Source organism: Eumetopias jubatus, unplaced genomic scaffold (genome assembly GCF_037043125.1).
Source record: "Eumetopias jubatus isolate StellerSeaLion01/CBP00866 unplaced genomic scaffold, mEumJub1_p1.0 scaffold_11, whole genome shotgun sequence".
NCBI lineage: Eukaryota > Metazoa > Chordata > Mammalia > Carnivora > Otariidae > Eumetopias > Eumetopias jubatus.
Window position 1 is genome coordinate 48,010,162 of NW_028274817.1, and position 24,897 is coordinate 48,035,058.

The 24,897-nt window shown below is 37.1% G+C and overlaps 1 protein-coding gene across 1 annotated transcript; it reads right to left on the reverse strand.

Moving 5' to 3' along the window:
* Positions 1-22,451: 22,451 nt before the first annotated feature.
* Positions 22,452-23,486, reverse strand: LOC148163060 (endogenous retrovirus group K member 8 Gag polyprotein-like). Its single transcript, XM_088028553.1, has one exon. It carries the CDS (start codon positions 23,484-23,486, stop codon positions 22,452-22,454), a length of 1,035 nt encoding a protein of 344 aa, XP_087884679.1.
* Between the last annotated feature and the right edge of the window lie 1,411 nt (positions 23,487-24,897).

Consider the following 24,897-nt stretch of genomic DNA (forward strand, 5'->3'; position numbering starts at 1 on the left):
TGCATTTTATAGAAAAAAATAGACAAAAAATGAAGATAAAAAGGATCTAAATAGCATCATTCATCACTTTGTTTTTTTTTGTTTGATTTATTATACCTTTTATTTATTTAATTTTTAATTATATATATTTTTATTATGTTATGTTAGTCACCATACAGTACATCATTAGTTTTTGATGTAGTGTTCTGTGATTCATTGCATATAACACCCAGTGCTCCATGCAATATGTGCCCTCCTTAATACCCATCACCATGCTCACCCATTCCCCACCCCCCTCTAAAACCCTCAGTTTGATTCCCGGAGTCCATAGGCTCTCATGGTTCATCACCTCCTCTGACTGTCCCCCTTCATTTTACCCTTCCTTCTCCTAATGTCTTCCATGTTATTCCTTATGTTCCACAAATAAGTGAGACCATATGATAATTGTCTTTCTCTGTTTGACTTATTTCCCTTAGCATAATCTCCTCCAGTTCCATCCATGTTGATGCAAATGTTGGGTATTCATCCTTTCTGATGGCTGAGTAATATTCCATTGTATATATGGACCACATCTTTATCCATTTGTCTGTTGAAGGGCATCTCGGCTCCTTCCACAGTGTGGCTATTGTTCACCACTTTGACTTAAATAATATTTACAGAACACTACACTTAAGTCCTTCACAATACATTTTCTTTTCAAGTGAACTTAATGCTTTCCCAAGACAGACCACATGTTAGGTTATTAAAAAAAAATAACTAATTTAAAAAGATTAAAATCATATAGAGTATGTTCTCTAACCACAACAGAATTAAAATTAAAAATCATGAAAAATAAGATATTTAGAGAAAATGCAATAAATTCCATGAGTTAGAGAAAAAAAATAATTGGAATCAGAAATTCTTCAAACTTAATGAGAATAACACATATCAAAATTTGTGGGTTGCAGTAAAGTAGTGCTTAAGAAAAATGTATAGCTTTAAGAAGTGTAAAAACATAAAGAAAAATGGTCTAAATCAATAATTTAATGTTTTACTTTACAAAGGTAGAAAAATTAATTCCAAAATAAGAAAAAGAAAAGGAATATTAAAGATATGGTTAAAAATCCATGAAATAAAAAACAGAATATAGTTCTTCGAAATGATTGACTGAATTTACAAACCCTTAGCTTGATCAGTAATAAGGAAGAGAATACAAATCATCACTATTTAGAAATGGGGTTTATCATTGTAGATTCTGCACTCGTTAAAGAAAGTAAGAATACTATAAACAATTTTATGCTATCAAGTTAGACAATCTAGTTAAAACAGACACATTCCTTGAAAATATTAAAAGTGACAGAAGATAAAACTGAAAATGTGAATAGTCCTCTGTCTAGTAAAAGACTGAATTTGTCATCACAAATCTCTTTACAAAGAAACCGCCACGCCCACATATCATTTAAGAATGAAATAACACAAATCTTCCACAAATCCACTCAAAAAAAATTATAGGAGATGAGAACCCTTCTCAACATATTTTATAACCCTATTTCTTTTGATCCTGAAGAAGTCATTACAATAAAAGTATAGATTAATATCTCTCATGAACTTAGATGCAAATCATTTAATGATTTATTAACAAATTGAATCAACAATATTTTAAATTGATTAGATGACTAAGTATATTTGTCTCAAAAATATAAGATTAGCTTAATAATTCTAAAGATAGGACAATACCAATGGTTTCTAATTTTGGAATTAAAAAATATAAGATAAAACTAAAACAAAGAACAAAAATATCATACAAGTTTATAGAGGTGATTGGAAATAAAGTATTTTAAAGAACTTGTATTGTTCATTAAGATGAACATATATATATATTATTTAAGAATAATATATATATTGTTTTTTTAATTTCTTAAAAAAATATGTTGTGTCTCAACACCCCAGCAGACTCTAAGGCAAAGATGGATGATGGTCCAGTGAAGATGAAGAAATGACTCTGAGACTGCGATGGAGACATAGATTTATTGGGGGAACATTTTTACAGGGAGTCAGGAGTAGCCAACTGGACAAAGCATCTGCTGCTGAGATCTACATGCTTCAAGCTTTTATCATGCAGCAACTTAGCCTAGCAAGTTATCTGTAGCCCTTTCCCTCCTTGCTTGGCCAATGTTCCAAGGAAATCAAGGCCTGTCATTCAAGCACATTTCCTTAAAAGAGATATGCTCAGGGTTGGCCACCCCACTCCTGGTCCCCAACCTTGAATGCTAAACAACCCTGTCTTCTACACATTCTCCTTGATGGGAATATAGAGTGAAGATGGGATCTCTACATTTCCAAGATTGTGTTTAACAGGGACATTCAGATTGTACTTGCACAAACTAGACATCCAACCCATACCATACAGCAGAGTATCATTTATACTAAACAAAAACTAAAAGAGTAGAAATACTTATACGACAAATTACAAGAAATTTCATCAAATATAAAACACATATTTTTGAAAAAAAACTTCCAAAATTCAATTATATCCTAGCTTATAATGTAAGTTTCTCAAAAAAGTTCAAAGAATTGGGATCATAAAGAACACATTCTCTGAAAAAACATAATTAAGAAGTCAACAAAAAGATAATGAAAAACTTGGCTAACTGAACATAATGAAAAATAAAAAAAATAAAATAAAGTTGATCTCAAGTTGCCAAAAAAAGAAAAAAATTTTAAAAATTAAAATTTATATATATAAACACAGGAATAAATCAGAAATAAATATTAAAGTATTTAGAACTTGCAGCAAATGAAAATCACATAAACCTTTCTTGAGGCAACTAAAATAGAATTTATATATAATATATTGGAGAGGTTCAACATTGCCAAAAATTGTGTTTAGAAAAAATAATAAAGTCAAAACATCTGAAAAGATTAATCAAAATTTTGAGCAAGTTTATATCAGTATATTTGAAAATTTAATCACAGTGAAAAAAATTTCTTGAACAATATAAAATGCAAAAAGTAAACATTTCTTTATTAATAAATTAATACATAGTTAAAGTTATCTCACAAACAACAAAATACTAAGCCCAGATCATTATATAGAAAAAAATTTTATAGCAAATATTCAAGAAACATAAAAATAAATTTTTATGTGCCCTTACAGTTAAGGTAAAAAGAAGGGAGTATCCAGTTTTCATGTCACAAGTGTAATCTGGACACCAAAAATATTAAAAAACTTAATTATAAATGAATGATAAAACATTAGCAAACTAAACCCAACAATGTATAAATGGATATTATTAACAAATTTTGTTCAATTTTAGAAACCCAATTAGTGTAATTTTCCTCATTAACACATATGAGACATTTGACTTCTTAATATATGTACAAAAAAACATTTAAAGAAAAAAAACCTCAACATTATTTCATGATAAAAACTCAAGCAAGTGGGCGCCTGGGTGGCTCAGATGGTTAAGCGTCTGCCTTCAGCTCAGGTCATGATCCCAGGGTCCTGGGATCGAGTCCTGCATCGGGCTCCCTGCTCCTTGGGAGCCTGCTTCTCCCTCTGCCTCTCTCTCTCTCATGAATAAATAAAAACAAAAAACAAAAAACAAAACTCAAGCAAGCTAGGAATAGAAAAAAAAAGTTCCTCAAATTAATTAAATGCATTTACTCAAAGTCTAAATAAACATTGCAGTCAATGGTATATATTGAAAGCAATTAATTTAAAGTCTGGAAAAAGAAAAGAATATATTCTGTCAGTTCTTTTATTGCATTTTAAAATTGATGTCTTGACCAGTAAAAAAGTAAAAATAAAAATAAAGCTATTAAGAGTAGAAATGAGGGATGCCTGTGTAGCTCAGTCAGTTAGGTGTCTGCCTTTGGCTCAGGTCATGATCCCGGGGTCCTGGGATCAAGTCCTGCACTGGGCTCCTTGCTTGGGGAAGAGCTTGTTTCTCCCTCTGCCTGCTGCTCTGCCTGCTTGTGCTCTCTCTCTCAAATAAAGATAAAATCTTTTTTAAAAAGGAGTAGAAATGAAAAATGCACTCAATATTGAAAGATTATATGATTGTGCATATATACAGGCCCAATACAATCTACAGAGAAATTATTAAAATTTATAAAATAATATAGTATGTTCATGGCATGCAAGATTAATATGCCAACGCTTATTTATTTACACCAGCAACTGTTAGAATATTTAAAGTTACCATATTTAGTAAAAACAAAATCTTCAAACTTTAAAAAGATCTAATGTAAATGTACAGATATACCTTGTTCACTATAGACAATATTGTAAAGGTATCAGTTCTATCCAAATTGGTCTATAAATTTAATGAAATTACAATAAAATGCCAAGGGTACAGTTTTTGGACATTAACAAAATGATTCTAATGTACATGGAAGTGCAGAGGGCTAATAATAGCAAAGGTTTTTATAAAGAAAAAATATAAAGTAAGAGTCTTACCCTACCAATAATCAAAACTTACTATAAAACCAAAGTGATTAAGATCAAGTGGTACATGGAAAAACATAAGCTAATGGAATTCTACCTCTATCAGATTTTATGATTAAAAATTCCTGAAACTTCTGAAAGAATAAATATTCATTCCATAATCACAATCCCAGGAAAAAATTACCACCACAGACTATTTTGATATACTAGCTTATGGCATGGGCACAACACATAATCTTTTCTAATCAATTGGAAATTTAACCTTCCAATAACTAGAACTCTAGGATCTTTGTGTTGGTTAAATGGCCTAGAAATCTATGACTTACATTTCTTACTCAAAGATTTATTTATATTTATTTATTTATTTATTTATTTATTTATTTAATGGATAGCCTTGGTAATGCTAATAATTGCTACTTTAACAACCTCTGGCAATGAATCTTACTTTTAACTAGCATATCTTGAATATAGAACAACCGTGCGAGTTCACCTCACTGCTGGATTGTATTGTGTTTATGATTAAGTTCTTGGACTTTCATTTGAGTTTCACAGTAACTGGGAACAATTACCCTTTAGTGATTACCTCTCCTTCAGGAACATGACCAAGACCCTGGCATCTCTTTTCACAGAGGTCATCAAAGAGCTATCTGATAATGAGAAATTTTTGTTTGAACCATAACCACATCTTCAAATGATTCCAAGCTTAATAACAATCTCAAAAGCTCTTCAGAGCCTACTGAAGTGTCTGTAGGATTAATTAGAAATTTCTTCATGGGTGCCTGGGTGGCACAGTTGGTTAAACATTTGATTCTTGGTTGTGATGTCTGGGTCATGAGATCAAGCCCCATGTCAGGCTCTGTGCTCAGCAGGGAGTCTGCTTGAGATTCTCTCTCCTTCTCCCTTTGCTCCTCCCCCTGCTAGTGCTCTCTCTCTCTCTCTCAAATAAATAAATAAATCTTTAAAAAATAATTAGAAATGCTTCAGAAATAAAATATATTGTTTTAAGAAACTGTGAGAAGTATATTATGTGAATAAGAACATTTAAAATAATTACACATGCCAACATGATGTGGAATGTCACCTAGGAGTCATGCATAGTATATCATGACTATGATAACAAAATTGAATTTCTGCATCCCAAACTTTGCTGTCACTATAAAAATAACTACTTCTGCTATTCAAAAATGCTTTGAGCAAAAGCTCTAATGTTCCAAATGATCCTGCAAATCCCATTTCTATATGTTTTTTTTTAATTGTTTAGTTCTGAATCAGCAGTCTAAAAATGTGTTTAAACACTGCAGGTAACCATTTCCCATGGAACAAATAGGAAGGAAATCAGGTTATGGTGAGGGCACCCAGCAGGACTCTTCTACTGTCTATGCAGTGTCAATGCAAACAGATTTCTTTAAGAGAGACAGGGAAAAGAGAACAGATTGCAGGAAACATATTCTGCATGCAAGAAAGAGCAAAGAAATAGGATACAGGATACTTGGTGATAATTATGCAAAATGATAAAAAAAAAAAACCAAGAAACAGTATAGCTATAACATAGGGAATTCTACAAACTAGGTTTGCTTGCAGCAGCACAAAACAGATAATACATGAGTGTTCTGGTCTGTTATCTTTCTTTTATGCAAAATAATTGCTAGCTCATAAGTTCCTGATGGTTTCTTTATTATGGTTTATGTTACTCAAATTATTATTTGCTAAACACAAGGTTTGAGCTAAATAAAATAATAGTAATAATAATAACAATAATAATAATAAAGTGCATCATATAACAACTACAGAGAAATATATGCATTAAGAATAATCCTTTAAAAACCATAAAATTCTGAACATGTAGCTGGAAGAAATATAAAAAGCTCAGGAACTTGAGATATATTTGTGTTTCCAAACTTAATTAGCTGCATGCTATTTCAGCAAAGGAGTATGCAGAAGGGAACATTATCAGAAAGGGTAACATTTTCCAGCCCAAGCAACTACTTCAGTAAATAAAAGCTGTGTGTTCTTCCACTTCTCTTCCATTTTAAGTAATACAATCACATTACTGGTGGGGGGAGAACTTTTTTTAAATTAAACATCTTATGCTGAGATAATTTTAAATTCACATATAGGTGTAAGAAATAACAGAGATAACTTGTGCTCCTTTCCCAAGTTCCTACAATGGCAGCATCTTACAAAACCATAGTTTAATATTGGAATTCACGTTATTGATACTAGTACAGAAAAGCTGCATCACCACAAGGATCCCTCATCCTTTCTTTGCCACATGTATTACCAGTACCCCCAACTTTTATCCCAAATGGCTGGCAACCATTAATCTGTTATCCATTTTTATAATTTTGTCATTTCAAAAATGTTATATAAATCAAGTTATATAATATGTGACCTTTATGATTGGCTTTTTTCACTCAGAATAATTCCCTGGAGACTTATCCAAGCTGCTGTGTGTGTTAATAATTCATTCATTTTATTATTGAGTATTGTTGAGTTTTCGTTGGTATGGGAGTATTACAGTTTTATTTAATCATTCACACATTGAAGGATATTTGGATTGTTCCCACCTTGGGGTTGTTACGAATAAAGCTATTATTGCCATTTCCATAAATATTTTTATATGAAAATAAGTTTTCATTTCTCTGGGTAGATTTCTTTTTTTTTTTCCTTTTTAAAGATTTATTTATCCTACAGAGAGAGAGAGAGAAAACACGAGTGGGGGGAGGGGCAGAGGGAGAGAATCTTCAAGCAGACTCCCCACTGAGTGTGGAGCTTGACTTGGGGCTCAATCCCACCACCCAAGAGATCATGACCTGAGCCAAAAACCAAGAGTCAGATGCTCAACCAACTGAGCCACCCAGATGCCCTTCTCCAGGTAAATTTCTTAAGAGTGCAATGCTGGGTCTATAGTAGTTTCATGTTTAATTTTATAAGAAACTGCCAAAACATTTTCCAGAGTGGCTATACTATTTTATATTCCCACCAGCAATGTATGAGTTATCTTATTTTACTACATACTCCCCAGAATGTGGTATTGTCACTATTTTTCTTTTATTTCAGCCATTCGGATAGGTTTATAATGATAACTAGCTATGGTTTTAATTTGCATTTCTCTAATGGCTAATGAAGTTGAATATCTTATGTGCCTGTCATCTGTATAACCTCTTTGTGAAATATCTTTTCATGCCTTTTGTCCATTTCTAATTTGATTTTTACCGTTGAGTTTTCAAAGTTATTTTCAAAATACTACTCCATTGTTGGATATATGGTTTTTGAACACTTGCTCCCATTCTTTAGCTTGTCTTCTTATCCTCCTAACACTATCTTTTACAGAATATTATTTTAAAGATTTTATTTATTTACTTGAGAGAGAGAGACAGAGACAGAGAAAGAGAGCCAGAGCAGGGTGGGGGCAGGGAGCCCGACTCAGGTCTCTATCCCAGGACCCTGGGATCATGACCTAAGCTGAAGGCAGATGCTTAACTGACTGAACCACCCAGCTGCCCCCAGAATATTTTTTTTAATTTTAATGAGGTCCAATTTATCAATTTTTCATTCTATTGATAATGTTTTCTGTGTCAAGTCCATAATCAATTTCAAGTTAATTTTTGTATGGTGTGACATTTAGATAGAGAACGCTTTTCAAAATTTTGTTTTTTTCTGCTTTGATTTGAGGTTTTGCTGGTATTGATGTTGTTGTTGTTATGTGTGTATGCATTTTTATTTATTTGTTTTTGCCTGTAGATGTCTCATTTCTCATGCATTAATTGTTGAAAATGATATCCTTTCTCCTTTGATTTTTCTTTTCTTTTGCTTTCTCAAGTATCAATTGGGCAGATTTGGATGGATTTTGTATTTTTGGGTTACCTTTTCTATTACATGGATCTATTTTTTTTTGATCTATTTAAAATTTTTATTTAAATTCCAGTAATATTTGATAAAATGTTATCCAGTTAAAATACAGTGTAATATTAGTTTCAGGTGTACAATGTAGTGATTCAGCACTTCCATGCAACACCTGGTGCTCATCACATCAAGTGTCTTCCATAATCCCCATCACCTATTTTACACATACTCCCACCCACCTCCTCTCAGGTAACCATCAGTTTGTTCTCTGTATGTAAGAGTCTGTTTCTTGGTTTGCCTCTTGCCCCTTTCCCCCCTATGCTTATTTGTTTTGTTTCTTAACCTCCACATATGTGTGAAATCACATGGTATTTATCTTTCTCTGACTGACCTAATACTCTCTAGCCCCATCCACATCATTACAAATGGGAAGATTCTGTTCTTTTTTATGGCTGAGTAATATTCCATTGTATATACATATACCAATTCTTTATCCATTCATCAGTCCATGGACACTTGGGATGTTTACATAGTTTGGCAATTGTAGATAATGCTGCTATAGATATTGGGGTTCATGTATCCCTTTGAATTCATATTTTTGTATTCTTTGTGTAAATACCCAGTAGTGCAAATGTTGGATAGTAAGTTAGTTCTATTTTTCACTTTCTGAGGAACCTCCATACTGTTTTTCAGAGTGGCTGCACCAGTTTGCATTCCCACCAACAGTGTAGGAGGGCTCCCTTTTCTCAACATCTTTGCCAACACCTGTTGTTTCTTGTGTTGATTTTAGCCATACTGCCTGGTGTGAGATGTTAGATCATTGCAGTTTTAATTTCTATTTCCCTGATGGTGAATGATGTTGAGCATCTTTTTTTGTGTCTGTTGGCCATCTGGATGTCTTCTTTGGAAAAATGTCTATTCATGTCTTCCACCCAGGTTTTAATTGGATTATTTATTTTTTGGATGTTGAGTTGTATAAGTTGTTTATATATTTTGGATAGTAACCCTTTATCACATATGTCATTTGCAAATATTTCTCTGATTCTGTAGGTTACCTTTTAGTTTTGTTGATTTGTTTCCTTCACTGTGCAGAAACTTTTTACTTTGATGAAGTTCCAATAGTTTATTTCTTTATTTTATTTCTCTTGCCTCAGGAGACATATCCAGTAAGAAGTTGCTACTGCGGATGTCAAAGGAATTACTGCTTGTGTTCTCTAGGATTTTAATGGTTTCATGTCTCACATTTAGATCCTTAATCCATTTTGAGTTTATTTTTGTGTATGGTATGTATACTCAGATCATCCTGTTTTATCCTTTCGCATGTTGCTGTCCAGTTTTCCCAACACCATTTGTTGAATAGATTGCTTTTTTTCCATTGGATATTCTTTCCTGCTTTGTTGAAGATTAATTCACCATACATTTGTGGGTTCATTTTTTAATTTTCTATTCTGTTCTATTGATCTATGTGCCTATTTCTGTGCCAGCAATCTGTTTTGATCACTACAGCATTGTAATATAACTTGAAGTTTGGAATCCAGCTTTGCTTTCTTTTTCAATATTGCTTTGCTATTTGGGATTTTTTGTAGTTCCATAGAAATTTTAGGGTTGTTTGTTCTAACTCTCTGAAAAAAACCTGGTGGTGTTTTGATGAGGATTGCATTGAATGTGTAGGTTGCTTTGGGTAGTATAGGCATTTTAACAATATTTGTTATTCTGCTTCATGAGCATGGAATGTTTTTGCATTTCTTTGTGTCTTCTTCAAGTTCTTTCACCAGTATTTTATAGTTTCAGAGTACAAGTTTTTCACTTCTTTGTTTAGGTTTATTCCTAGGTATCTTTTGGTTTTTGGTACAATTATAAATGAGATTGATTTCTTAGTTCCTTTTTTTTCTACTGCCTCATTATTGGTGTACAGAGATGCAACAGATGTCTGTAACAATGATTTTGTATCCTACAAATTTACTGAATTTGTGTATCACTTCTAAAAAGATTTTTGGTGGAGTATTTCAAGTTTTCTATGTAGACTATCATGCATCTGCAAATAGTGAAAGATTGACTTCTCCCTTGCCTATTTGGATGCTTTTTATTCCTTCTTGTTTGATTGCTATGGCTAGGACTTCCATTATGATATTAAATAACAGCAATAAGAGTGGATACCCCTCTCTTGTTCTTGAATGTAGAGGGAAAGCCCTCAGTTTTTCCCCATTGAGGATGATATTAGCTTTGGGTTTTCATATATGGTCTTTATTATGTTGAATTATATTTCCTCTAAACATACATTTTTGAGGGTTCTTACCATGAATGGATGCTGCAATTTGTCAAATGCTTTTTCTGTATCTATTGAAATGGTCATATGATTCCTATATTTTCTTTTATTAATGTAGTATATCATATTGATTGATTTGCCAATATTGAACCACATTTGCAACCCAGGAATAAATTCTACTTGAGCGTGGTGAATGATTCTTTTAATGTATTGTGGGGTTCGTTTTCCAAGTATTTTATTGAGAATTCTTGAATCCATGTTCATCAGGTGTATATTGGTTTCTAGTTCTAATTTTTAGTGGAGTCTTTATCTGGTTTGTTATCAGGGTAATGCTGGCAACCTAGAATGAGTTTGCAAATTTTCCTTCCTTTTCTATTTTTTGGAATATTTTGAGAAGAAGGGGAAGTAATTCATTAAATGTTTGGTGGAATTTGCCTCTGAAGCCATCTGGTCCTGAACTTTTGTTGCTGGGCAATTTTTTATTACTAACTCAATTTCTTTGCTGGTTATCAATCTGTTTGAGTTTTCTATTTCTCCCTGTTTCAGTTTTATTAGTATATATTTTTCTAGGAATTTATCTATTTCTTCCAAGTTGTCAAATTGTTACCATATGGTTTTTCATAATATTCTTATAGTTGTTCATATTTCTTGTTGATGATTGTAATTTATCCTCTCTTATTTGTGATTTTATTTATTTGTGTCCTTTCTCTTCTCTTTTTGATAAGTCTGGCTTGAGGTTTATCAGTTTATTATTGTTTTTTCAAAGAACCAGCTCCTGATTTCATAGATCTGTTCTATTGTTTTTTAGTTTCTATATCATTTCTGCTCTAATATTTATTATTTCCATCTTTCTACTGACTTTAAACTTTGTTGCTCTTTTTCTAGCTCTTTTTGGTGTAAGATTAGATTGTTTATTTAATATTTTTCTTGCTTCTTTTGGTAAGCCCATATTGCTATATATTTCCCTCTTATGACCGCTTTTGCTGCATCTCAAATGTTTTGGATCATCATGTTTTCATTTTCATTTGTTTTCATGTAATTATTTATTTATTTTTAAATTTTCTTGGCTGACCCATTCATTCATTAGTAGGATGTTCTTTAACCTCCATGTATTTGTGGTCTTTCCAAATATTTTCCTGTGGTTGACTTAAAGTTTCATAGCATTCTTGTCTGAAAACATGCATGGTATGATCTCAGTCTTTTTGTAGCAGTAGAGACCTGATTTGTGACCCAGTATGTGATTTATTCTGGAGAATGTCTCATGTGCACTTGAAAAAAATACATATTCTGCTGTTTTAGGATGAAATCTGAATATATCTGTTAAATCCATCTAGTCCAGTGTGTCAATCAAAGCCTTTGTTTCCTTGTTGATTTTCTGCTTGGATGATCTCTCCATTGATGTGAGGGAGGTGTTGAAGTCCCCCACTATTATTGTATTATTATTAATGAGCTCCTTTATGTTTGTTATCAATTGCTTTATACATTTGGATACTCCCATGTTGGGTGCATAAATATTTACAATTGTTAGATCTTCTTCTTTTTTTTTTTTTTAATTGTTAGATCTTCTTGTCAGATCTTCCCCCTTATTATGATATAGTGCCCTTCCTCATCTTTTGTTTCAGTTTTTTGTTTAAAATCTAGTTTTTCTGATATAAATATTGGTACTCTGGCTTTCTTTTGATGTCTATCTTTGTGATAAAATTTTCTTCATCTTCTCACCTTCAATCTGCATGTGTTTTTTTTAAAGATTTTATTTATTTATTCATGAAAGACAGAGAGAGAGAGAGGCAGAGAGAGAAGCAGGCTCCCAAGGAACAGGGAGCCTGATGTGGGACTCGATCCCAGGACCCCGGGATCATGACCTGAGCCGAAGGCAGACGCTCAACCATCTGAGCCACCCAGGCGCCCTCTGCATGTGTTTTAAATCTAAAATGAGTCTCTTGTAACCAGCATACAGATGGATCTTGTTTTCTCATCCATTCTTACATCCCATGTCTTTTGATTGGACATTTAGTCCACTTACATTCAGGGTAATTATTGATAGATATGTTTTTAGTGCCATTTTATGACTTGCTTTGCCATTGTTTCTGGAGACTTTCTCTGATACTTGTTCTTGTCACTTTGGGTCTCTCCTTTTCACTGATAAAGTTCCCTTTAAGATTTCTTGCAGACCTGGTTTAGTGGTCAAGAGTTCCTTTAGTTTTTGTTTGTCTAGGAAACTCTTTATTTCTCCTTCTATTCTGAATGATAGCCTTTTGGAATAGAGTATTCTTGGCTACAGATTTTTCCCATTCAGCACTTACAATACATCATGCTACCCCCTTCTGACTTGCCAAGTTTCTGTTGAGAAATCTCCAACTAGCCTTATGGGTCTTCCCTTGTAATTTAAAGACTTCTTTGTCTTGTTGTTTTTAAGATTATTTTTCTTTATCACTCTGTTTTGCAAATTTAAGTACATTATGTCCTGGTGTTGGCCTGCCTTTGTTGATTTTGATGGGACTTCTTTGTGCCTCCTGGATCTGGTTGTCTGTTTCCTTACCCAGGTTAGGTAAATTTGCAGCTATTATTTCCTCCAATAACATTTTTGCCACTTTTCTCTTTCTTCTTCTTCTGGGACTCTTATAATTTGAATGTTATTACATTTTATGGAGTCATGGAGTTCCCTAAGTCTATTCTCATGTTCCATAGATCTTCTTTCTCTCTTTTTTTCAGCTTCATCATTTTCCATTATTTTGTCTTCTGTATCACTAATTCTTTCCTCGGCTTCTTCCAGACTGTTGTTCATTGCATCAAACTTGTTTCCAAATCATTTATTGCATTCTTAATTTCTGATTTATTCTTTTTTAACTCTTCTTTTAATTGAGAGAGAGACAGAGATAGCGAGAGAGAGTGAGGAGCCCGATGTGGGGCTCAATCCCAGGACCCTGGAATCATGATCCGAGCTGAAGGCAAATGCTTAACCAACTGAGCCACACAGGCGCCCCTCTTTTTTAACTCCTTTATATCTGTGGTAAGTGTCTCCCTATTTCTTCTATTCTTTTCCAAAATCCAATGAGTATCCTTATCATTGTTGTTTAAAATTCTCCATCAAGTTGTTACTTAACATCTGTTTCATTTAGATCTTTGGCCATGGCCTTATACTGTTGTCTCTAAGTTCATCATTTAGATGAATTCCTTCATCATGGCATTTTGTCTGAGTTTCTACCTTCTTCTGTATTAGAAAAGCTAGCTGTTTCCTGCTTCTGAGAGTAATGGTTTTGTGAAGAAGAGATCACATAGTGTTCAGTGCTTGGTGCTTCACGGAATGTCTCTGGTGTGTGTTGTGTGTGCTCTGCTGTTGTGCTTTGGCTGCTTTATTCTTCAGGCCAGTCATCTGCAGAGGATTTCCTTGTCTGCAGTGAGCAGTATTTGGTCCTTGACCAGAATGTGATGAGTTTTAACTAGGTGTGCACTTGTCTGTTTGTTCAATGAGACCTGATGAAAAGAAGCCCTGCAGAATCTGGTCAGGAGATGTGGTTTAGGTGGTGGATTCTGCTGGTCTTCTGGGGAAGGGGACTGTAATGATGAGACTCAGGCAGCTTGACTGAGAAGGGCAGTCCTTTCAGAGTACAGGGGTGTGGGACTTGTAAGTTAGGGAGGCTGTGTTGGCCCTATGCTGTTTCTTGTCGGCATCTCTGTTTTTATGCTGGGGGAGGGAGGGAAATAACACCAACTAGCCCCATTTTCCCCAGAGAGGGGTGTCTGTGCATGCTGCTCTCAGGAAAGCATTCTGAAAAGAGAAAATTTTCTCCCTATTGTGTGTCCCAGGCATTTTTTAGATTGTTGTTCCCACACTGTCTGCCTCCAGGTTTTTTGCTTCCCTTCTCTCCAGGAGCAGTGCAGTGCCCTCCTGGTTCTATCCCTGACAAGCCTGCTGACCTTTAAAACTCCAGGTTTTAAAGATGTGATGTGGGCAATGGCTTGTGCTGGTCTTCTTGAGGAGGGGCCTGCTGCACTGGGAATGGGGCAGCTTAACTGAGAAGGGCATTCTCACCAGAGCACAAGGCTATGGGACTTCCTCCAAACAAGTTAAGCAGCTTGTGTCGGCCCTGCCACATTGATTGATTTTTTAATGTTGAGCCAATCTTGCATACTTGGAATAAATCCCACTTGGTCATATTGCATAATTCTTTTTATACATTGCTGACTTCAGTTTCCTTATATTATATTGATTACTTTTTGCATATAAGTTCATGAGAGATATTGGTTTGTAACTTTCTTTTTGTCCCTGCTTTTGTCTGGTTTTATTATTAGTGTATAATGACTTCATATAATTAATTGAGAAGTGTTCTCACCTATTTTCTGGAAGAAGCTGTTGTATTATAAGCACTAAAATTTCATATGCTGCCTTTCTAACTTTGAAGATCATATGGCCTCAAAAGCTTAACCATTGTCTTGCTTTCACCAGATAGACCCCCAATCCAGAGGGAAAGTTTCCTGACCTAGCTAGTTCCTCTATCAGCCAGATCATCTGTCACCCACCCAGTCCTCAAACTAATGGGTTTCACTTTACTGTGTGCCCTTGAAATTATTCAAACAAGAAAATTGCAAACTTCTAAAACAAAACGAAACAAACAAAAACAAAGATCACATCACCCTTTAACTACTATAAAGCCTGCCTTCCACAACCTCTGTTGGTTCAATCTATTCCTGAGTACAACCCTTGTGCAGCCCTGCATGGTTTGCCATGTTCTTTTTCCCCAGGATGTGAGTATATGTCACTAATAAACTGCAAATATAATCTGTCCATTGTTGGGTGTTGGGTGTTCTGCCATCTCTTATTATTTTGGGTGGGAGCCCCTCCTTCACCAATAATATGAATAGAAGGTAATTGAACAATTGTGTACTATTGGTATTCATAAATATTTTATAGAAATGTCCAATGAAACCATCTAGTACTGGAATTTTGTTTGAAGATTTTTAATTATTAATTATATGTTCTTAATTGTTATAGGACTATTTACACTGTTTCATTTTAGTTGCATTTTGGTGATATGTGAATTTCAAAGAATTGGTCCATTTCTTTTAAACTGCCCAATTTAAATACCATATTTTTTATATTATTCTTTTTTTTTTGATAGTTGCTAGTTCTGGGTTGAAATCTTTGTTTTGCTCCTGATTTTGGCTATCAGTGTCTTTTCTGTTTGTATCTTTTTCAGTTCTGCTAGAGATTTATGAATTGTATCAAAATTTTTGAATAACTAGCTAATAGTTTGTTTTCTCTATTATTTTCCTGTTTGCAATCTCATTGATTTCTGCTCTTACTATATATTTCTTTTTGCTTGTGTTAGGTTTCTTTCTCCTTTCCTCCTTTCTTGACTTTCTTTCTTTTTTTCTAATGTAAGCATTTTGTACTATAAATTTCCTTTACAACACTGCTGTAGTTATATCCCAAAATTTTTATGTGTTTTATTTTCATCTAGTTCTGTTTAACATTTTATTTTCTTTAGACTTCACTTTGACCTCTTTCTTTTGAATTTCTTCTTGGTTTCTTTAAATATACATTTTTAAGAACATTTCCAAGTATTTGTAGATCTTCCTGTTGTCTTTCTATTATCGTATCTACTTTGTATCCATAATGATCAGAGAAAATATTTGTATTATTTCAACTTTTAAAAATAAGTTGAAGTTGAATATCCAAGACATGGTTTATCTTGGTGAACATTCCATGGACACTTGCAAAGAATGTGTATTGTTCTGTTATTAAATAAAGTGTTCCATAGATATCAATTAGATCCTATTAATTAATATGTTGTTGAGTTCGATATCTTTGCTAATTTTCTATATAGTAATTTTATCAATTACTGGCAATGGGAATTTGAAATATCAAACTATATTTATGAATTCATCTATTTTTCCTTTCAGCTTCGCCAGGTTTTGTATCACGTATTTTGAAGCCCTCTTGTTATTTGAATACACATTTAGGATTGCTATGTCTTGGTGGGCTTATCTTTTTATAATTATGTAATGTGCCTCTTTGCCACTAGAATTTTTTTTGTTATGAAGTTTTTCTGATAGTAATAAGCCATTTCTGCTTTTTTGAGTAATGTTAGCATGATTTTTTTTTATACTTTTGTTTTCAACTTATGTTTTATTTTGCAGTGTACTTCTTCTATTCAGCCTATAGTAGAGTCATTTTTTTAAGATTTTATTTATTTGACAGAGAGATAAAGAGCACAAGTAGGCAGAGTGGCAGGCAGAGGGAGAGAGAATCAGTCTCTCCACTGAGCAGGGAGCCTGATGTGTGGCTCAATCCTAGGACCCAGGTATCATGACCTGAGCCAAAGGCAGCCACTTAACAGACTGAACCACCCACGCACCCCAGTAGAGTCAATTTTTAAATTCACTTGGCCAATCTGTATTTTATTTGGAGTATAGTGACCCTTTTCATTTAAAGTTATTATTTAGGAGGGGTAAGAAGTTAAGATGGCAGAGTAGTAGGGAGACCCTGGACTTGCCTTATTCCTTCCTCAAACACAGCTAGATCAACATCAAATCATTTTAGACAACTAAGAAATCAATCTGAGAATTAAAATAACAATCTGTACAATCAGAGGGAGAGAAAGTGGCAAGTGCGAGGTGCAGAGACATGAACTGGGGGAAAGAAAAGCCATGGTGCTGCAGAGGGGAGGGAGCCCTTTTCATGGAGAGAAGACAGTGAGAGAGGGGGAGAGGGGGAGAAAGAACAGTGTGTCAGGTTCATGCAAGAAAAACACTTCAAGACCATTGACTGAGGAATTGAGAGGAACTGACGATACCAAGGTTTTGCAAACAGTTGAGCTCAAATTCTGAGGTTTTAGAAGTCCACACCATTTACTGGAGTGCTCCCGGGGAAAGGGAGCATAAAGGCCTGGAGCAGAGAGTGGACAGCATGGTGTGGGCATCCCCTGGGTTGCACTGGAAGAGAATGTTCCCCTTTCTGCAGTTCATTTGAAAGAGGCTATAACATCTTTCCAAAGACAAGAAACCTAGCAGGTGTCATTGAGTGGCCATTCAACAGCAGGGGACAGAGACATGCACACAGGTCAGATAACCTGGTTGCAGCTTTTTGCTATGCTTCACCATAGACTCCAGGCACTTGCAAGGCTGTGCAACTGCCTTTCTGGGACAGACTGATGCCTGGTGAAATGCTGTGAGGCTCTCCTCCAGGGGAGGAGAGTAGGTCCCCACCTCGCCAGGTCCTTTAAGATTTGGAGTTTGGAATCCCATCTGTGCACCAGAGATAAAACAGAACTGAGGTGCTGGTCATGCTGGCGTTCTGGGCACAGACAGGTTGAGGGCAGGTATCTGATGGAAACCTGAGGCAAAGGAGGGGAGATTGTTGCTTTTCTGTGAGAACTTTCTGAACAGTGGCAGGAGCAAGTTCCCCTCCCCGGGGTGAGAGGGCAGGATGAAACCATCTTCCCCTCCCCACCCCCCCACACCCACTAGCACAGTTGGACTTCAGCAAGCAACACAGAACCCCCAGTGGAGGCTGGAGCCACTTACACCAAACCCCACCACCCTGCACCCTGCAAGGGCATCTTTACTAGGGCAGGTTGGACTATGAGCCAATGCAGTAGGCCTCTCCCCCAGTGGACCAACACAGTCCCCCACTGTCGACCTCAGAGAGTCGGGGACCTGGGGCAGCGAACGAACTGAGAAAAAGAGATGACAGTATAGCGAGGCACAGGGGACCCTGAGCAAACAGCCGAGGTGCCGAGGTTTATTTTCCATACTCTTATATGCCTTCTACAGCAGGGGCATAGTAAGGCACATTCCTCCATGTATACAGGATTAGTCAAGCACGTAAGAATCTTTAAAACAGAATTTACAGGACAAGGGAACAAAGAGGGGAGTGCACAGTGTGCTGTTTACAGCTGGCTTCCTATCTACAAAACATCTTCTGCTGCGTACTTTAGAACTGACCACACACGTTCCTTCTGCTGCGTACTTTAGAACTGACCACACACATTTCACAGTGATCCTTTTGGGCTATTTCTAACCCTGCAATCTTGAGTTTTCTCAGAGATCTCAGAGTCTGAGTGAACATGCACCAGTGGTCATTGTGGCATTCCGTTTCCTACAGCTCCCCCTTTCTTTTTTCAAATTAGCCGCTGTTGTAAGCACTGTGATGGAGATTTTGGGCACTGATTTGTTTTTTTTGAGGGTACGGTATCCGGGATCCAGACCCCCATATGGGCCTGGAGAAGAAGGATGGAATCCATACTGCACAGAGGTGCATGTCACCACCGCTAACATAGCCAGGAACAAATGTTCAGGGGTTTTGGTAGATCTGGTCATCTCCAGGACTCGCTCTGCCCTCTGAGTGAGGGTCTTCAGTTGCCCCCAAGTTGGGGGTGTTGTCGGGGGCAATTTTTGTTTTTGAGGTCTCTTCAAGGAGAGTGTTGCCATCTCTCGGACAGGGGGTTGGGTAGTCAATCCCTACAGTGGCTTGAGAGACCTCTTCTGTTCTCTTTATCACGGGTCCTGGGCCGGACTTTCCGAAAAGGTATCCAAATTGCTCGAGTGGATCAATCTGGAATGACACAAGCATAACCAGGGCCTCGAGTAATTAATTTCCCAGGCAACCAATTATTTTCCTCATTTTTTTATCCACATGGGTGCATCCTAAGTTGAGATTGAGGCTGGTGAGAAATGTTTGTCAGCTCTAGTATATGGTTCTCCTCGGGGTAAGTTTAAAAAATTTAAAATAAGGTTTGTGCCATGACGTCTTGGGGAGAGATTCCCCTTTTCTTTTTTGAAATAGTTTTATGGAGCTGTTTTTTAATGGTGGCATGTGCCCTTTCTACTACAGCCTGTCCTTGAGAATTATAAGGAATACCTGTGATATGCTGTATTTGCCATTCTGCAAGGAATTCTCGTACTTTCTTGCTAGTATATGCTGGGCCATTATCTGTCTTGATACAAGTAGCTAACCCCATAATAGCGAAACATTCAAGTAAATGAGAGATAACATGCCCAGCCTTTTCTCCCGTCAATGGAGTAGCATGAAGAAATCCTGAAAAAGTGTCTATTGTAACATGAATATACGAGAGACGTCTGAAAGGTGGGAAATGAGTAACGTGCATTTGCCAAATACAATCAGGAGCTGTGCCTCTGGGATTGATGCCCGCTGGATCATCAGCTAAATGTAGAGGTCGACAAATAGGACAGGAAGAGACTATTTGCCTGGCAGAGTGCAAGGGTATGTTATAGTGTGAATGTAGGCGGTTGGCGTTGGTATGAAGATGGGCATGTTCTGCTTGTGGAGTTTAAAAAATAGGAGTAGCCAATAAATCAGTAGACTGATTTCCCTGTGTAAGAGGTCCAGGGAGGTTAGAATGAGAGCAGATGAGTAATGAACAAAGGGTGAGTTCAAGAATGAATTTCTAATTGTAATTCCTGAAGCAAAGGGTTAATGATAGAATGAGTTGTGGAAATAAGAGCTGTTTCCAAAGGCGCAACAATGCCAACTACATAAGCAGAATCAGATTCGATATTCATAGGATAATGAACATTCTGCAATAAGAACAATAAAGCTGCAACTGCGACTTGTTGAGCAGAAGTGTAAGGTGTTTTCATGGAGCGCTGAATAGCAGGGCCCCAGACTCCGGTGTGCCCGGAGGAAGAGCCATCAATAAAGTATGTAGGAGCTGAGGGGATTGGGGCGTTATAAACTACGCGATTTATAACCCAGGCAGTGCGCTTTAGGAAGTCCTATAGTTTACCTGACGGATAGTGGCAACCTATGTGCCCAGTATAATCAGCAAGAGATATTTGCAGATCAGTAGAGAAAGGAAGGACTTCCTTAAAAAATGTGGAAGAGATAGGTAAAACAATGAGTGCTGGCTCAAAACCAAGAATTTGAATAGAATACTTTCATCCTTGGAGGATGAGTGAAGCGACAAGAGATAGATATGGAGTAACAGTTCGAGAAGTTTTTGTATGTAAAGTCACCCATTCGAGAGGTTTGTCTTCTTGCGCTAAGACACCAGTTGGAGAATGAGGGGTAGGGAAAATAAGAAGCAGGGGGAGAGAATCATCATACCTGTAAGCAAAAGCAATTTTTAATCTCTCCTCAACAAACTGCAGTTCGGCTTCTGCCTCTGAGGATAGATTGTGAGGACTATCTAAAGCAGAGAATCACCTTGTAAAGTGTTAAATAAATTTTGTAATTTATAAGTAGGAATCCCTAGGAGAGGGTGAATCCAATTAATGTCTCCTAGGAGTTTCTGAAAATCGTTAAGAGTAAGGAGGGTATCCCTACGCATTTGCACTGTTTGAGGTTTCACTACGGTTCTATTTACCACAGTGCCTAGATAAGAAGCCGGAGTAGTTGTTTGGATTTTCTCCAGGGCTATTTTGAGACCAGCAGAAGTCAAATGTTGGGAAGTGGCCTGATAAACATCTTGTAATTCGGTTGCTGTTTGTGATGCCAGCAAAATATCATCCATATAATGAATGCTATAGGATCGAGGATAATGATCTCTTACAGGTCTGAGGACCTGGCCAACATAATACTGACACATGGTAGGAGAATTAGTCATGCCTTGTGGCAAAACTGTCCATTGATATCGTCTCATTTGTTCCTTATTGTTAGTGCTGGGAATAGAAAAGACAAATTTCTCCTTATCCTCAGGGTGAATGGCTACGGTATAGAAACAATCCTTAAGATCTATTATTATCAATGGCCATTGTTTGGGAATGGCTGTAGGAGTGGGTAACCCAGGCTGCAAGGCACCCAAGGGCTCCATGATGGGATTAACATTCTGAAGGTCTATTAAGAGCCTCCACTTACCTGATTTCTTTCTGATAACAAAAACAGGAGAGTTCTAAGGAGATTGTGAAGGCTCTATATGTCCTGCCTGCAATTGTTCTTGAATAATTTGTTCTAAGGCCTGCAATTTTTCTATCAGAGGGGCCACTGAGGAGTCCAAACCAGGGAAGAAGTTTTCCATGTTATTTTAATAGGGGCAGGCCTCTTTTCCTCAATGGCCCCTAGAAAAAATGGTAACTCAGTCCAGTCCTATGAGTTTGTCTTTGGGCAATGATAAGCTCTATGATTCCTTGATGTTGTTTGCCTAAGCCCTGTCCTGGCTTATAGCCCATCTTTGTCATGATTTGATTAACTGGTCGATTTGGGGAGATGACTAGCTCGGCTCCCCACTGTTGCAAGAGGTTTCTTCCCCAAAGATTAATGGGGGTATTTAAGATGAAAGACTGGATAATTCTTTCTAATTCGTCTGGTCCCTCACATTTAAGTGGCACACTACTTTGTCGAATTTCTTCTGCCATCACAAAACCTATTCCTTCTACCGAACTAGAGGTTGCTTGCGTGGGCCAGGTATTAGGCCAAGGCTGGGAAGCTATTACTGAAATATCGGCTCCAGAATCTACTAGACCTGAGAAAGTCCTTCCTCTAATTTTAAGAGTCACAGAAGGACAATCAGTCTGAGTCAATAATGAAGCCCATTTAACCATGAGAGTATCAGTACTACTGAATCCTCTTCATCTGATCTGTGGGACTGACCAATTTGTACATAGGGCAATAATAATAACTGAGCAATTCTATCTCCTCCCTTAAAGGTCCAAGGAACCCAAGTCTGTGCGACCACCATTATTCCTCCTTCATAGTCAAAATCTATTACTCCAGTCATCACCTGGATTCCTTTAAGATTTAGGCTAGATCTTCCTAGCACAAGACCCACGGTTCCTCTTGGTAAAGGTCCATAATGACCCATGGGTATTTTTTGAGGGCTGAGACCAGGGTGAAGACTTACCGTAAAAGGAGTGGTTAAATCTACTGTGGCACTTCCCTGGGTGGCGGGACTGAGTGATAACACGGAAGGTTTATGTACGCAGCAGGAAGTTGCTGCTGGAGAGGCGACATATTGAATCCCCCGTTGTTGTTCAGGGCCGGGGGTGGGCCCGCATCCCGTTTCCCGACCTTAGTGGGAATGGGTTACTTTGCCTGTCAAATTTGGATTTGCCTTCTTTGGCCCAGTGTTTGCCTTTGCTGAAACAAAGGCAGAGGCTAGGGGCAGTATTAGAAAGAGAATTTGCTCTAGGTTGGGGGGTTTTACAGCATTCCTTCTTGACATGTCTTACTTTCCCACAATTATAACATTTTATATCCTGTTGTTTTTGTAGGGCCATGAGTTGAAGGGAGGCTATCCAAGCTTGATGTGTAAGAGTGCTAATATTTTTACATAGACGAAGATAATCGAGAATGTTTCCTGTTTCCCTATGTGGCTGAATGGCCGCTTGGCAGTCCTCATCAGCATTTTCAAAAGCAAGCTGTCTTAGCAAGTGCTCTTTAGCAGGTTTATTATTGACTTGGTGGTCAATAGCCATTTTGAGCCAAGAAATAAAATCAGTATATGATTCTGTAGGCCCTTGCATAATTTTTATATAACTTTGCCCCACTTCCCCTGAAGGGGTTAGCTTTCCCCAAGCTGCGAGGGCAATTTCAGATACTTGCACTGCGGCTGCAGATGGAGTGTTGACCAACTGCTCTCGAACATCTGAAAAGGGGCCAGAGCCAGTGAGCATTTCAAAAGAAATATGATGCATGGCTGGGTTAGCCTGATTTGCCCAGGCTTTCATATAGGTGGCATCTAATAACCACATTTTCCATTGTAATAAATCCTGTGGCTTAAGGCAAGCCCGTGCAACCATATGCCAATCATAAGGGATCCACTCCCCAGAATTTGCCCAAGATTTCAAAATCTCTATAGTATAAGGGGCTGTGGGTCCACACAAGTGGCAAGCCTTCTTTAGTTCCCTTAAGGTATTTGAATCTAATCCCTCACAGACGGGAGCAGCAGCTTGTGTTCGGTCTATGGGGAAAGCCATAAATAGATCATTAGCCTCTTGCCGTCGGAGTTCCTTTTCCAGAGGTGAGAGAGCTAGAGAGGATCTTTTAAGAGGGAATAAATCTATCATGGAGGGAGGTTGATTATCTTCGGTAGGGTCCTCTGTTAAAAGTGGAGGGGCCGTTGGCGCCTGGGTGGCTCAGATGGTTAAGCGTCTGCCTTCGGCTCAGGTCATGATCCCAGAGTCCTGGGATCGAGTCCCACATTGGGCTCCCTGCTCCTTGGGAGCCTGCTTCCCCCTCTGCCTCTCTCTCTCTCTCTCTGTCTCTCATGAATAAATAAATAAAATCTTAAAAAAAAAAAGCAGAGGGGCCGTGGGTAACAGCTGGGACTGTTAAGTCTCGAAAACTTTTTTACTTTCAGTCTTAGCCTTTTCTAAAGTCTCATCATCTAGTTCATATGTATGTAAAGAGTTAGTAGTTTCTTTAGCAACCTCAGCCGGGGTTAACTTATCCCGTTTCCATAGTATTGATAACCATTCGTACTAAAGCCCAAATGGGCCAGAAATCAAGGGGAATCGTTTCACCTTGTCTCATAGCCTTCAAGACATTATCTTTCACTCGGATCCAAGTCTCCTCATCTAAGGAGCCTTCATCCGGAAACCAAGGATTATATTCAACTACTGTTTCCAAACACTTTTCTATGCACTGCTTAGTAAGTTTAGCTCCATATTCTTTAAGAAAATGATGTATCAATGCAGCAAAACCTGATACTTTCGAATTTGATTGCCCCATAACCCTGTAATAAACTTTCATACTTACCACTTTCTGTAGGGTTCCTATTGTTGGCCGATCACTCCTTGATGGGGGCTTCAGGTCCCTGTTTGGGCACCACTCATTGACCTCAGAGAGTTGGGGACCTGGGGCGGCGAAGGAACTGAGAAAAAAAGACGACAGTATAGCAAGGCACAGGGGACCCCGAGCAAACAGCCCGAGGTGCCGAGGTTTATTTTCCATACTCTTATATAACTTCTAAAGCAGGGGCATAATAAGGCACATTCTTCCATGTATACAAGATTAGTCAAGCACGTAAGAATCTTTAAAACAGAATTTACAGGACAAGGGAACAAAGAGGGGAGTGCACAGTGTGCTGTTTACAGCTGGCTTCCTATCTATAAAACATCTTCTGCTGCGTACTTTAGAACTGACCACACACGTTCCAAGGGCATTTCACTCTGATCCTTTCGGGCTATTTCTAACCCTGCAATCTTGAGTTTTCTCAGAGATCTTGGAGTCTGAGTGAACATGCACCAGTGGTCATTGTGGCATTCTGTTTCCTACACCCCACATATACCAAATCTACTAATCATAGAGTGCTCCAAAGCATCAACTTCAGCTATGGTGGAAATAGGACCAGGTTTATTTATTTATTTTTTCTTTTGTCTTTGGAATCAAGCTTATAGTTTTTTGTTTGCTTGTTTGTTTGTCTGTTTACTTTTCTCAATTTTTTAGATCAGACTTTTTTCCTCCTCTTTTTCTTTG

Coding starts and splice junctions, on each gene's coding strand:
- LOC148163060 (XM_088028553.1), bottom strand. CDS start 23,486: ATGATAGATTTATTCCCTCTTAAAAGATCCTCTCTAGCTCTCTCACCT.